Here is a 12,755-nt window from a genome sequence, read left to right as displayed (position 1 = left end):
CAGGTTGAGTGGCCACTCACCCCTCCTGTGGTGCAGTACATATTCCAAACACAATCAACATAACTTGAGAAAGCGTTTCCTTGTCTATGGATAGTCCTAATTCTTCCCCCCAGCATTTCTCAATGTATGCCCCCTGGTTCCTAGTTTCTAGCTTTGTGAGAAAGAGAGAAAAGAATTTCTCTCTGTCAGCATTTACACCGTCATCCCCATGCATAAGTATCTTCAATCATATGTCCTCCTTCCAGCTGGTCTCCTCTCCAAACTAAGCAGTCCCAAACGCCTGCAGCCTCTCCTCATACAGGAAAGGTGCTCCAGTCCCTCAACGGGTCATCCTAAATGCAGCACTTCTCTGCACTCTTTCTATCCTCTTCACATATCCTTTTTTTTCAAGATGTGGCGACCAGAACTGCACCACAGGCTCCCAAGTGCAGTCGCATCCACTGTTTTATATATGCATGCACAGACGAATCTTTGCAGTTTTGGTGATGAGTAAATGATGGTCACCTATATAATTGTTTGTTCTAGGCTGCTTTCTTAATTGAATTAGCGTAATGATATTTTCATTAGTTGGGATAATTTCATAACATTTCACACAGTTAATTGTCTGTGGAAGCAAAAACAATCCGGCATGTTTCGAGAATCTTGCATTTTAAACTGTCAAGTGGGTACTTTATTTCTATTCTTTTATTGGATCCAGTCCTGGCTGCCGGTGGAGTAATGCCAAAGTTGCTTACTTTTTTTTGTAAAATTCAAGACTCCATGTAAAAATAAACCTTTGAGAAGAGATTTGGATGGGGGGAGAACTTAAACACACAAACAATAAACCTTTCTCACAAATGGAGACTATATGAGAATGGATTAGAACAGGAAAATTCTGAGATAACAAGAAGAAACCAGTAACAAATTTGAGAATATAGCATCCTTGTTAACTTTAAGAAGACTTCTGGATCATTTCTTTACCCTTTCTTTAAAAGCTTTTACCCTTTCTTTAAAAACTATTCAGCAGATTCATTGTACACATGCACATGTGCACACACACACAAACATAATTCCCTTTTTTAGAATCCCAAGGAGACTAGGTATATTTTCTCTTTGAATAACCTTTCTACTATGCATCTTCAAAGATTGTCTTGTGATGACCAGGGGACATAAAAATGCCTTAGAACAGATTTTGAAACCAAGTGCAGTCAGGTGAGTATGTGGAATTAACCCATCCAAACATTCATCAGATTCTGTACTAATGAGAAGAAGTCATATTTTGTTCTTACTCTTTTTCCTCTTTCTCACATGTAGTTCAGCAAGTATCTTTTTGTTTCTAGGATGTCTGTAGCTGAAGACCAAGGCTGGCAGACCTGGTTATTTTTTTTACAATTTTTTTCTTAATCATAATTTTGCCTTTACTGGAATAGTGGTTTTCTTGCTAGTGTTACTTAAAAATCTGAATGAAAGCATGTGTAAGCAAAATCTAACATGTCAAGTAGCCTAGTGAAGACGTCTAATGTGAAAGGGGCCAGTGTCTTGAAAACAGTATAGGATACAGATTTACTTGTCAGGAAGTAGTTGTAGTTATTGGTTGCAGCTCCTTGTTAAATGTGGACCAGTGGCATTGGTATAATGTGAATATAAAATGCTACATTTTCAGGATCTTTTACAAAGTTGACTATGAATGGACAGTACATATTTATACTGTAAAGGTAACCTACTTGTTTTTAATTAGGTTGCAGATGCATATGCTAAATGGGGCACTCTTGGCATTGCTGTTTCCTGTAGTTAACACACGACTGGTGAGTAAATTAAACTTATCTCTAGAAACTTCCTCACGTACATTTTTGCTGGAAAGATAGTTGACCTTTTGAGTGGACTTGAAGCATTTACGGCATTCACTGTTACCGAAATGATCTTTTACCACACAGGTTTTAATTCCAGTAAAGTTACCCTTATGATCTCTCCTTTTATCATGCATCAATTACACATCAGTTTAACTGTTTTTAAGCATAGGTATATTCTGATGCTACGTGAGAGAATATGCTGGAAATGAATCCCATGCAGTGCTCACCTCTGATACAATTTTATGTGCTAGTTCTTTTTTTGGAACCAGATGTCATAGGAGTTATTAGCAATTCATTCCAGTGCCAGAAAGGTTTCTTCAGATATTTTGCAAAATCTTGATTCTGACACTCTTATCACTTCTTTCAGTTCCATTAAACTGCTCTTCCAGCAGCATCTCCCAAACTCTTCACTGAGTTTGTCAGTTTAAGCACTGGTCCATCCAGAGTGAGAAAGGCAGCCCCCTGCAAAACCTTTGCCTTGCTGACCAGGATTGCCTTAATTTTGTCTGTATTCAGCTGTGGCCTCTTATCCCTCAGCTACTTGACCACAACGTCTAGCCACTGGCTCTGGACTGAGATTGCCAGTTATGCTGGCTTGTGTAAAGAAGTATAGTTGAACTTTAAAGAACTATAACTTGCTCTGTATATCTGTGGTAGGAAAAATGCCCCTCCTTTCTGATTTCCATCAAAGAATATTCAGCTGTTTACATCCATGGATGGCATTTTTGCATACATTCATGCAAATTTACTCTTTCATCATCATCATTAAAACAGCATTGTATTTTATAGTGACAGTCATGTTGAAAACAACTTACTTCCTTGTTTTTTTAAAAAAATCACATTTTGCCAAACTCTGATATTTCAACAGTTCTCATCAGCATACAACCACAAACTTTTTTAGTGAGATACTCTCTTCTCATAAATCAACAGCTGGAAGGAATAAGGCCAGAATAATGATGATCTTCTTTAATGAGATTTAGCGGTACGGTGGAAATTGAGACCCTATCATTGCACAAATATATTTACCTGGGATTAACTTTCTCTGCATGTAAATTAGGAGTGCTTTCTGTAATGATCTTCCTCTCTCTATAAAGGGGGTAAGCAATCTGAACAGGACTTGTCAGATTTCAGTGACTGCCCAATGTTATGTGGCTTCCACAGTAAAAGAAAGGATACAGTGTAGAAGTTAGCGTGTGTCTTTTCATTATTTTTTTTTGCAAGCAAGCCTTTATTGGCATAGACAACAGTACAACAATAGTAAAAAACTGATTAAAAAACATATACAGTACAGGAAGTAAATGTTAAGTGGAGGGAAATCTACTGGCATTTAGTAATTTCCAGGAGAAAGTCTGCCACTATCATACAGTGAGAAGGATCAGGATTGTCCAGCAAGTAGTGTAATCTAAATAAATCGGGAAGATTGGGATTGTAAATGTCAAAGGAGTGCAAGATTCTGCTTATACTTGGATCTGATTCTCCTTTGAGATCTGAAGCAGTTGTGTAGTAAGTGGTGGGCCATGAGATTCAACTGAGCCATCATTACCACATGGGCACAATCTTTTAGCCTTTTTCTTGTTTGTTAAAGTCTGCCATGTAACAAAGGTGCATTATGGGTCTCCCTTTGAGCAGGGGTTTATTAAACAATACAGATAGTGTGCCAAGTGGCCCTGTTCAAATGGAAGAGAAAAATACAGGGGGGAGCATGTTTTCTTGGCTGTGGTGATTAGAATAGAGAACTCTCTATCCAATAGCTGACCTTTTAATTTTCTATAGGCTTCTGAATAGGACAAAGGGCAAAGTGAATCCACTGACAGTTCCAATAGGAAGCCATATTTTTCTCTCACAAGTTATGGAAAACCAGTGGGTTTGGAGATAAGGGTGTCAGAGAGCAGACGGTGGACCAGGGAATTACAGTCCGAGAGAAAATGGATTTGCAGCCAGAATCTAAAAGCCCTCAGCCAAGCGGCTGATTCCAAGGAGTTTTGACCTAACTCCAGTGTCTTTTCACATGTGGATTGCCAGATTAGTGAATAAAAGAAATTATTAAACTTGAGGGCATTTTCTGTGACAAAAGACTAACTGTTCCATAAGGAGGAGAGGCAAAGGTGCATTAGAAGTGGTGTGACCTCTGCGCTGGTGTCAGTGTCCCTTGCGTCATCAAAGTGGACACAGGCCCCCAGCCCCAACTTAAGTGCAACAGCGTGATGCCAAGCACCGTGGAAGGCTCAACACAGGCATACCTCTGACTCAAGAGCCCACACCAGCCTGGATGGAGGTGTTCTGAAGGTGTTCCTGGGGAACTGCCTCTCTTACAGGTCAGATTTATGCCACTAAAAAGGGCGCCATATGCTGTTAATCTCAGTGGGGCTTTTTGCTGGCCGATAGGTTTTTCTCTTTTTTTCCCCTGAGTTACACATCTCTTTGGCGATGGCTGCTGCAGATCTACCTCCCCTTTGGATTGGGCTGCATGTTTTAATTCAGATGTCATAAACAAAGTGGACTTCATTTGTGAAAGATGCAAACTTGATTAATTGGCAAGATCACACACTTCTCCTTCTCCTGAGCGGCATGCCTAGAACGAATTTCCAACTCCATAGTCTGAACTCCCACTATATTTGTTTTTGTCAGCTTGAATGCTTTTGGAGGGCAAGCTGTCAATAAAGCAGGTGTTCTGGCTTAGTGTAGAGAAATAAACACCAGGTACTTCTTTTATATATGATCCACTCGAAACTAGGTTTGAATGTCACTATCATGTAAATATGGACAAAAGTACATTTCCCTAGCATGGTAGGAATTTGAACCTGGGTCTCTAAGATCCTTGTCTGACATTCTAACCACTATATCACACTGACCTATCCTTGTCAACATATTGCTATCCTCTCCCTGTCCTTTGATGTGTGACCGATTTTTTCATGAATGAGTCTTATGAATGAGTCTCTTGTAGACATAAGGATGGAGAAGGCAAGTAGGCCCCTATACAGAAGCCTCTGCCTCTGTCAGTCAGTCTGTATCTCTCTCTCTTTCTCACTACACTACACTACACTACACACACACACACACACACACCCACACACACCCACCCACCCACACACACACACACACACACACACACCCACCCACCCACCCACCCACCCACACACACACACACACACACACACACACACACACACACACACACACACACACACACACACACACACCACACACACACACACACACACACACACACACACACACACACACACACACACACACACACACATATAGGAGAAGGTAGATATCTTCAGAGGGGAAACAGTGTCAGTATACTATGACAAGAGGCCTTTGAGATTTGGAGAGAGAGCCTGGGGAGGATGAGGATTAGGGAGAGGAGAGACCTCAGGGAGGTATAATGCCATCAGAGGCCACCCTCCAAAGCTACCATTTCCTCCAGGGTAACTGATATCTGTAGTTGAGGTATCAGTTATAATTGCAGGACATCTCCAAGCTCGACCTGGAGATTGGCCACCCTAGTTTGACTCCATAATAAGAAACAGTCATATAATGTAGTTCGTATGTATCTTTTTTGCAGAGTTTCTGGTTGGTTATGTTTCTGGACTCTAGATAGGTTGATTTAGTAACTGACTGCATTCTTTTCTTTTAAACAAGCTCTGTATCTTCAGTTCAAATTTTTAATGTTCCAGAACGTTTTATTTCTTGACTCTGGATCATATTCAGAGTCTGTTGCTTCAGACATAATTTGAAACAGTGGCTTATTTTAGTAGTGGTCAGTCAGTGAAACCAGGACAGTCTGTGAAATTGGGCTTCAGTGCTGTTATTGTTTCCCCTGCTGGACAGCCAGTTGCTATTCTAGCCTTCCCTGCAGCGTTGCAGTGGGTGGCAAAATGTCGCTGCATCCTCAGCTCACTGACTGTTGGCAAAGCAGGAGCGAGGAAGCATCTCTCATGAAGCTTCAGCCACTCTTGGAACAGTACTTGACCTCCCAGCATATCTCTGCTACTCAGTGCACCACTTGCACACAAATGCAACCCAATACACCCACCCAAGGTTTCATCTCTGTTTAATACCATTCATGATTCTTGCAGCCGTCCTGTTTCCCCCTCAGGTTTTTTTTCACGACTATTGTGCTGGCATGTTTTTGATTCCAACATTAGGATGCCATGTTATCACCTGGCACTCTAAAAGGATTTGGGGACAGAGACAGGCACATAGTGTCACTTCTGGTGAAAAACAGGAAGTGATGTCATGTCATCAAGAATGTTCTAGGATTTGCCAAAGCCTTAAGGTAAAACCAGAGTTTAACTAGAGTGTTGCTCTGTTGTTGAGACATCACTTCTGGATTTCACTGGAAGTGATGATGCGTACTAGCATAATGCTGGCATGCCCACCTCATTTTCTTCCATTTCCCCCCTGCTGGCCTTTGAGGCTCCAGTGAGCAGTGGAGTGGACTGCCAGGAGGTTATAAAACTTACTCCCCACAAATTCTGCCTGCTAACCAAAAACCTGTAAAATTCACCCCCATGAAACCCCTTGAAGAACCCGATTGCCCCACCCCAGTTTCCATTCACAAAATAAACACTACAGGGTGAGATAGTGTTAAAATGCAGAACTTTACTGAAACAGAGGAAATGCATGCCGAAGCGGTAAGGAGCCTGTGAGGGTAAACAGAATGAATTGTCTGTGGAAGGTGCTGAGGAACGCTACTGAATAAACCACTGGGATAGGAAGTTTGCTTTCCCTCCACCCAGCCCCCCTTCTCAGTTGATATTCCCAGTGAAATAAATGTGAGTAAGGTGGGGCTGCTTAAACCTCATTATGGACAGAGCACAGATAATTAACATAACCAGGACTCCATTGGCATTTTTTTTTATTCTTAGGGATGAAGGGAAGGAACTTGCTTCATAGCTGTGTCTTTAAGTGAACAAAGGCAGGAGAGAAGAGAAGAGTATATTACATTGGAACTGAGGGGGGCAAGGGGCTTTAAGAGTTGGCTGATGGGCTAGAGGGTCTTGTTTTCAAGCCCATCCCACAGGTGGAATCTCATCAGGAAAGCAAATCAGGATTAAATCAGATTACCGTGTTCATATGTATCGTGGATTCATAATTGTGGTTAATAGCCCAGGAGGCTGGTTTCAGGACCCCAAATTAGGCACCAAACTTGGGTGATCATTATCAATGGTTAATTCAGTTAAGCCATGGTTTTGTGTTTAGGTCTGAACCAATTCATGGTTAGTTTATGAAATCAGACTGTTACAGAGTTTTCTCAGTCTTCTGGCTGGTATCTCAGTTTGAATTGTGATACCTGATTGAAGGAAAATTTTGCTGTGTGAACACCTTGCTTTCTGGGGTGCTGTGTGGTTTCCGGACTGTATGGCCGTGTTCTAGCAGCAGTCTCTCCTGATGTTTCGCCTGCATCTGTGGCTGGCATCTTCAGAGGCCACAGATGCAGGCGAAACGTCAGGAGAGAATGCTGCTAAAACACAGCCATACAGCCCGGAAACCACACAGCATTCCAGTGATTCTGGCCGTGAAAGCCTTCGACAATACCTTGCTTTCTATTCACCGGTAAGACTGCAAGACTGTGTTCATGCCCTCTTTCCCTGCCTCTGACCATTGCCTTACACCAGGGGTCTTCAAACTATGGCCCTCCAGATGTTCATGGACTACAATTCCCATCAGCCCCTGCCAGCATGGCTAAGTGGCAGGGCTGATGGGAATTGTAGTTCATGAACATCTGGGGGGCCATAGTTTGAAGACCCCTGCCTTACACCAAATCAGAAGACATCCTGAAGTGAACCATACTTGCGTACACAAAGGCTACAGCTTCTAAAGATCCAACAGAAGCGCCCCCTTCCATTTTCATCTTGCTATTGGCAGCCTTATGTCAGCTCTTCTGTTGCTGGAATTCATCTTGAACTCAAGTGGCAGCAAATCAGCCCACTTCCCACAACCTGGTGGCAGAGACACAGATAGTTGGAAAGAGGTATGCACTTTCCAGACCTGTGCAAACATTAGTCAGATTCTGGAGGTAGCAGCCTGGGACTCTGTTGGCAGTGGAACAAGTGACAGACAGGGGTGGCTAAAGGCATTTCACTGCCCCGAGCGTCTCCTTTGTGTGCTGGATGTGAGGTGGGCTAGACAATCTGCACCTCTCTAGCCAGCCTTGAAGCCCAGCTGAATGGCAATCATACAAGTCTGTGTATATTGGGGGGGGGGCATTTCCGAGGTTAACATTACTACCACATTGGAAAACTAGTCTTGCACCTGGACAGCAGTAAAACAACTTGAACATTGGGTTGGACCACTTCCCAGACTGGCTCTGCTGCAACTCTGCTCTGGGTGGTGATACTAACTAGTAAAACTTCATTAAAGTGGAGCAAATAAGAGTGAAGCATGTCAGCATTCCTGCACCTTTAAGAATAGGAAAGACACCAGCTTGACAGGAAAAACTGCTTGCTGGGAGCAATAAAAGTAAGAACTGTTTGGATTTTCAGCTACTCTTATCAGGAATCTCTATAGGTGGGCCTGACCTGGAGTCTTTGAGAGAAATAAGACAGGTTTAAGTGACAGTATCTGAAACACAAAACCATTATTGAGATGTAACTGGTTAATTAACCAACTTCATAACATAGTTTCATGGAACTTAATTAACCATAATTCAGGTAAATGGCCTACATCCAGAAGACTGGTTAACTATTGTTGACAGTAATCCTATAGATAAAAGTAAAGCAGAACTATACATGGGCTCACAGTGTCTGGCTGTTTTCTTTGGAGTGTGTAACTATAATGCTTCTGGAAGCTACTGTTCTATCAAAGTCTAAAAATATTAAATCAGCAACATGAACTTTTGGGGTTCTTATTGCTGCTTCTTAAGTGGTTTAATAGTTGAAATCATCTTGGGATCATTTTTTACATTTGCATAGAATATTGGGTTTTTTAGTGTTTTCAGAGGCTGTTTCCGCACGGCCGTCGAGGCGCCTCCACGCCGGCCAGAATTCTGCCGGCGTGGTGGTGGAGGCCGTTAAATGCAAGCATCTTGGACGGCCTCTGGAAAGACACGGCGACGGGCAGGCGAGCTCGCATGGAAAGCCCGCCTCTTCCCCCTTCTCCGTCCACTTTCATCCTTGTCCCGTCGATAGGCCTGCTTTTAGCGTCGAGCCCCGCCCGCGCTGCCCTCCGACCTCCAGGGGATTCGGAGGACAGCGTGAATGGCGTCAACGGACAACAGGCAACATGATAAGGACTAAAGTGGAAGTGAATAGAGAAACTTTAGCATTCCCAGCGGTTAACTGTTATTGCTTTTATCAAAGCGCCGCCGGGCTCAGCTGTCTGGGAAAAAACAACCCTTTAAAAGGGTTGTTTTCGAAGCGACAACGCCTAACGCCCATCCTGGAGGGCGAGCGGCGCCTGTCGCGAGATGGCTCCCTGAGGACGGCGTTTATTTATCCCGTCCCCAGAGGAACGCCATTAAAGAACCGTCGCTTGAGAAACGGCCAGAGGAACTTGAGACCAGCGGATGAATTAGTAGTTGCAGAATTTAGTAAAATATGGACTTCAAGTGTGAGAACTTGTATTTCTTTCATACATCTTTTAAAAAGTGTAAACTGAAAGTATCTGCTTCTTATCTTGATGATCCCATCTCTGTTCCAAAATAAATTATTTCTGCTTTGCTCAAAATCACTATCAGGCACTGACTGCCTCTTTGGATCCTGATGAAATTGAACCACTAATATATGTGCTTTAATTAACTGTATAATTTTTAAATACGGTATGTTTTTTCATTTCCTGCCAGCTGTTTACTTCTTGGACAGTGCCCATCTATATTCATGCTTATTTCCTTTTCCAGTAGTCTGCAATGTTGTGTAAGGGAACAAGGTGTATCCTTTCAGATGTTGACATAGCCAACTGATGGCATCTGGTGACCCCTCATAACCCCATCTTCCATGATGGTGTTGCGCAAAGCTTTACTGCTTTCCTCAGCTGTGCCTTTCATTGCCTTTGCAACTATTTTTCTGCCAGCCGAGGGGCTCTCCCAGTTTAAAACATGATTGAGGTGGCTGTCAGGTTGATTTGAATAGAATGAATGAATGAATGAATGAATGAATGAATGAATGAATGAATGAATGAATGAATGAATGAATGAATAGAATAGATTTGGCTGTTAATTACATGGACAATAATACAAATTAGCAAAAAGAAGTGGGAAAAAGCTCAAAACAGCTTGTGTAAATAAATGTATTTTACTGCCGTTGAAAACTCAGCAAGCTTGAAGCCAGGCGGACAAGTGAACATGTCATTCCAAAATCAGGATGTCACAACTTAAAAGATTCTTTTCCTTTTTCTTAAGAGGGCCTCAGATGAAGATCTTAACAGATGAGCAGGTGTTTAGTAGTTCAAGCTTTATTTAGTTTACACAGACACAGACACAATTATAGTCTTTTCCACCAAAAGATAAAAGTGCAATTTATACTAATCTGCCATACCCTGGACCTTCTTTGTAGTGGAATGCTCCACAGGCGTCTTAGTGCCTGTAGAAGCCGCTGGTCTCCCTTTTATTAAAAACTCCAATCTCCATAGTGCCCTGAGGGTGAGAGGTGGGACAAAGTTTCTCATTGAACCATTTTATTTTTAAGTGTATCGCCATTGGCTTGTTTTTCCAGTTTCCGTTCTGTCCTCTTTTTCCTGGGGCGGAAGTATGAGGTACGGTAGCCGAAATGAGACGGGAGTGGCTCTGTCACAGAGTAACAGTCTGGCCTGTGACTCACATAATGTAAATGCACTTCCGTATTTTGGTTTTGGCTGCAAAGAGATGGGATTCAAACACTGCGGCTCCTCAGGGGCCCTGGGTCTGAAAAGGCATATCCCCAACAGGGATCTTAGCTCCTGCTGCTTCACAGGAACAATTTGGCTTGGCAAGACTTCCCTTTGGTGAATGTGGGGTTGGTGGCTTAGTAGAGGGATCCCTTTCCCCTTCCTTGACAAACATTGGGCTGGCAGAAGTGCACTCTACGCGCGTTCAGGAGCCTGTACTTACGCTCTTACATTCAGGACTATTTTCTACTGTAGAAACATACTACTTTTTCTTCCACCGCAGCACTTCTGACCGCACTTTTTCTTTTGGTGGAAAAGAGTATGGCTGCATTATTTATTTATTTATCGAATTTCTTAATCACCCCTGCCAGAGCTAGCTCGGGCAATTTACAAATTGACAAGGATACAATAAAAGTGTATGGACCATAAAATTGGAGACTGAGAGACAGTCTAAAGTTTGTAATATAATTCAATCAGTTAATTAAAACAGTCAAATTAAAAATGTAATAAATAATTAAGATTTAATAGACCGATAAATGAGGGCGCAGTCTTGTTACTTTGTACCTACAGTGAAGCAGCACAGACCCACTGGGATAGATGGGACAGCTGGGTCTGGCGGATCGCAAGTTTTGCAGGCTCTTCGGAACTTCATGAGGTCCCTCCCGCAGGGCCCTGATCTCCTCAGGGAGGCTGTTCCACCAGGTAGGGACCAAGGCTCAAGAGGTCCTGGCCCGCATTGAGGCCACTCACGAGGGCCAGGAGTTGCTAGGAGCCCCTTTTCTCCTGATCTTAATGTCCACTGGGGGTTAATGGAAGAGACGGTCGTGCAGATATCCTGCTCCCAGACTGTTAAGGACTTTGAAAGTTAACGTTAAAACCTTGAACTTGATCCGGTTCTCAGCTGGTAACTGTTGCGGCTTCTTGCTTTTGGAGTCATATGTGCGTGCCACAGAATCCTCAAAAGGAGCCGGGCAGCTGCATTTTGAACCAGTTGCAGTTTCGGGATCAGTCTCAAGGGAAGCCCAGCATAGAGTGCATTGCAATAGTCCCATCTGGAGGTGACCATAGCATGGATCAGTGTAGCTAGGTCGGAAGACGACAGGTAGGGGATGAGCTGCCTCACCTGGCATAGATGAAAGAATGCCAGCTGGGCAGCGTTGGTGACCTGGGCCTCCACAGACAATGTGGAGTCCAGAATCACCCCGAATTTCTTGACTTCTGGAATCGGCTCAAGCAGAACCCCATCAAGAGCTGGATGCCAACTTCTTTATAGAGCTCAAGGTTGCTTACAAACATAGATAGAACACATAGAATAAAACATATTAAAAACTTAAAGTCAAAGTATAAAATCACTACATGTGACTGCTACGAAACATCTACGAAACTAGATGTAGTCCTATATAAAACCATTTTCAACTGCCTCCTAAAGGTCAAAAGTGAGGAGCCTGTTCCATAATTGTGGAGTTACCACTGAAAGGGTCTTCTCTTGTGTACCCATCAAGTTAGCTTTGATGTTACAGTCAGGAGGGCCTCTTCCTGTGGAAGAAGATGGCCCTTCAGGTAACCAAGTTCCAAGCCATATAGTTTTTAGTGTTAATTGCTATTAAATTTGTCTGGATAAAGCTCACAGCTTTATCTACGATAAAGCAGCTGAAAATTTTGAGTATGTCTACTGGAACAACGAATAGCTCTCCCCGTGTGCCAGCATCTGAAGTTGCTGGCAAACCTCTGGTGTAACTTAAATGTTTCATCCTGAGGTTAAGTTTAGTGTGTTCAGTCTTTTAAAAAATTAATTATGGTCTCCTGAGCCACATCTGTACACGAAAATGTTTTGCAACATTTTTTTTCTCTCAGAACAATCATAGTTGCACAATGATGTGGCTCTTCTAAATTGAATGGTCTTTGTTGACACCCACATATGGAAGATTCCTTCACAGATGGCTGGAGCTGCTGTTGTGTATTTAAAGATGAAGAAATATTCAGTTAAGAGAAAATTATCAATGCACTTTAAATGCTCATAGCAAATTTCATAGAATAGTCTTTTTTTAAAGAAGACAATTCCTTCTCTAGTCAAGGAAGATCATAGTACTCAGAAACTTCAGCATATAAAATCTG

The 12,755-nt window shown here is 42.6% G+C and overlaps 1 protein-coding gene across 4 annotated transcripts in view; it reads left to right on the top strand.

Annotated features, from left to right (window-relative positions):
• Window positions 1–12,755, top strand: part of TMEM164 (transmembrane protein 164) — a 51,339-nt gene that overhangs the window by 16,326 nt on the left and 22,258 nt on the right. For all 4 annotated transcript variants that reach the window (XM_048514418.1, XM_048514419.1, XM_048514420.1 and 1 more), the window contains exon 4: window positions 1,718–1,784. In XM_048514418.1, coding sequence (XP_048370375.1) covers window positions 1,718–1,784 — 67 coding nt within the window. The remainder of the gene's footprint in view (window positions 1–1,717; window positions 1,785–12,755) is intronic.

The sequence above is a fragment of the Sphaerodactylus townsendi genome, linkage group LG13, assembly GCF_021028975.2.
Source record: "Sphaerodactylus townsendi isolate TG3544 linkage group LG13, MPM_Stown_v2.3, whole genome shotgun sequence".
Taxonomy (NCBI): domain Eukaryota; kingdom Metazoa; phylum Chordata; class Lepidosauria; order Squamata; family Sphaerodactylidae; genus Sphaerodactylus; species Sphaerodactylus townsendi.
This window is presented reverse-complemented; position numbering and strand designations above follow the sequence as displayed.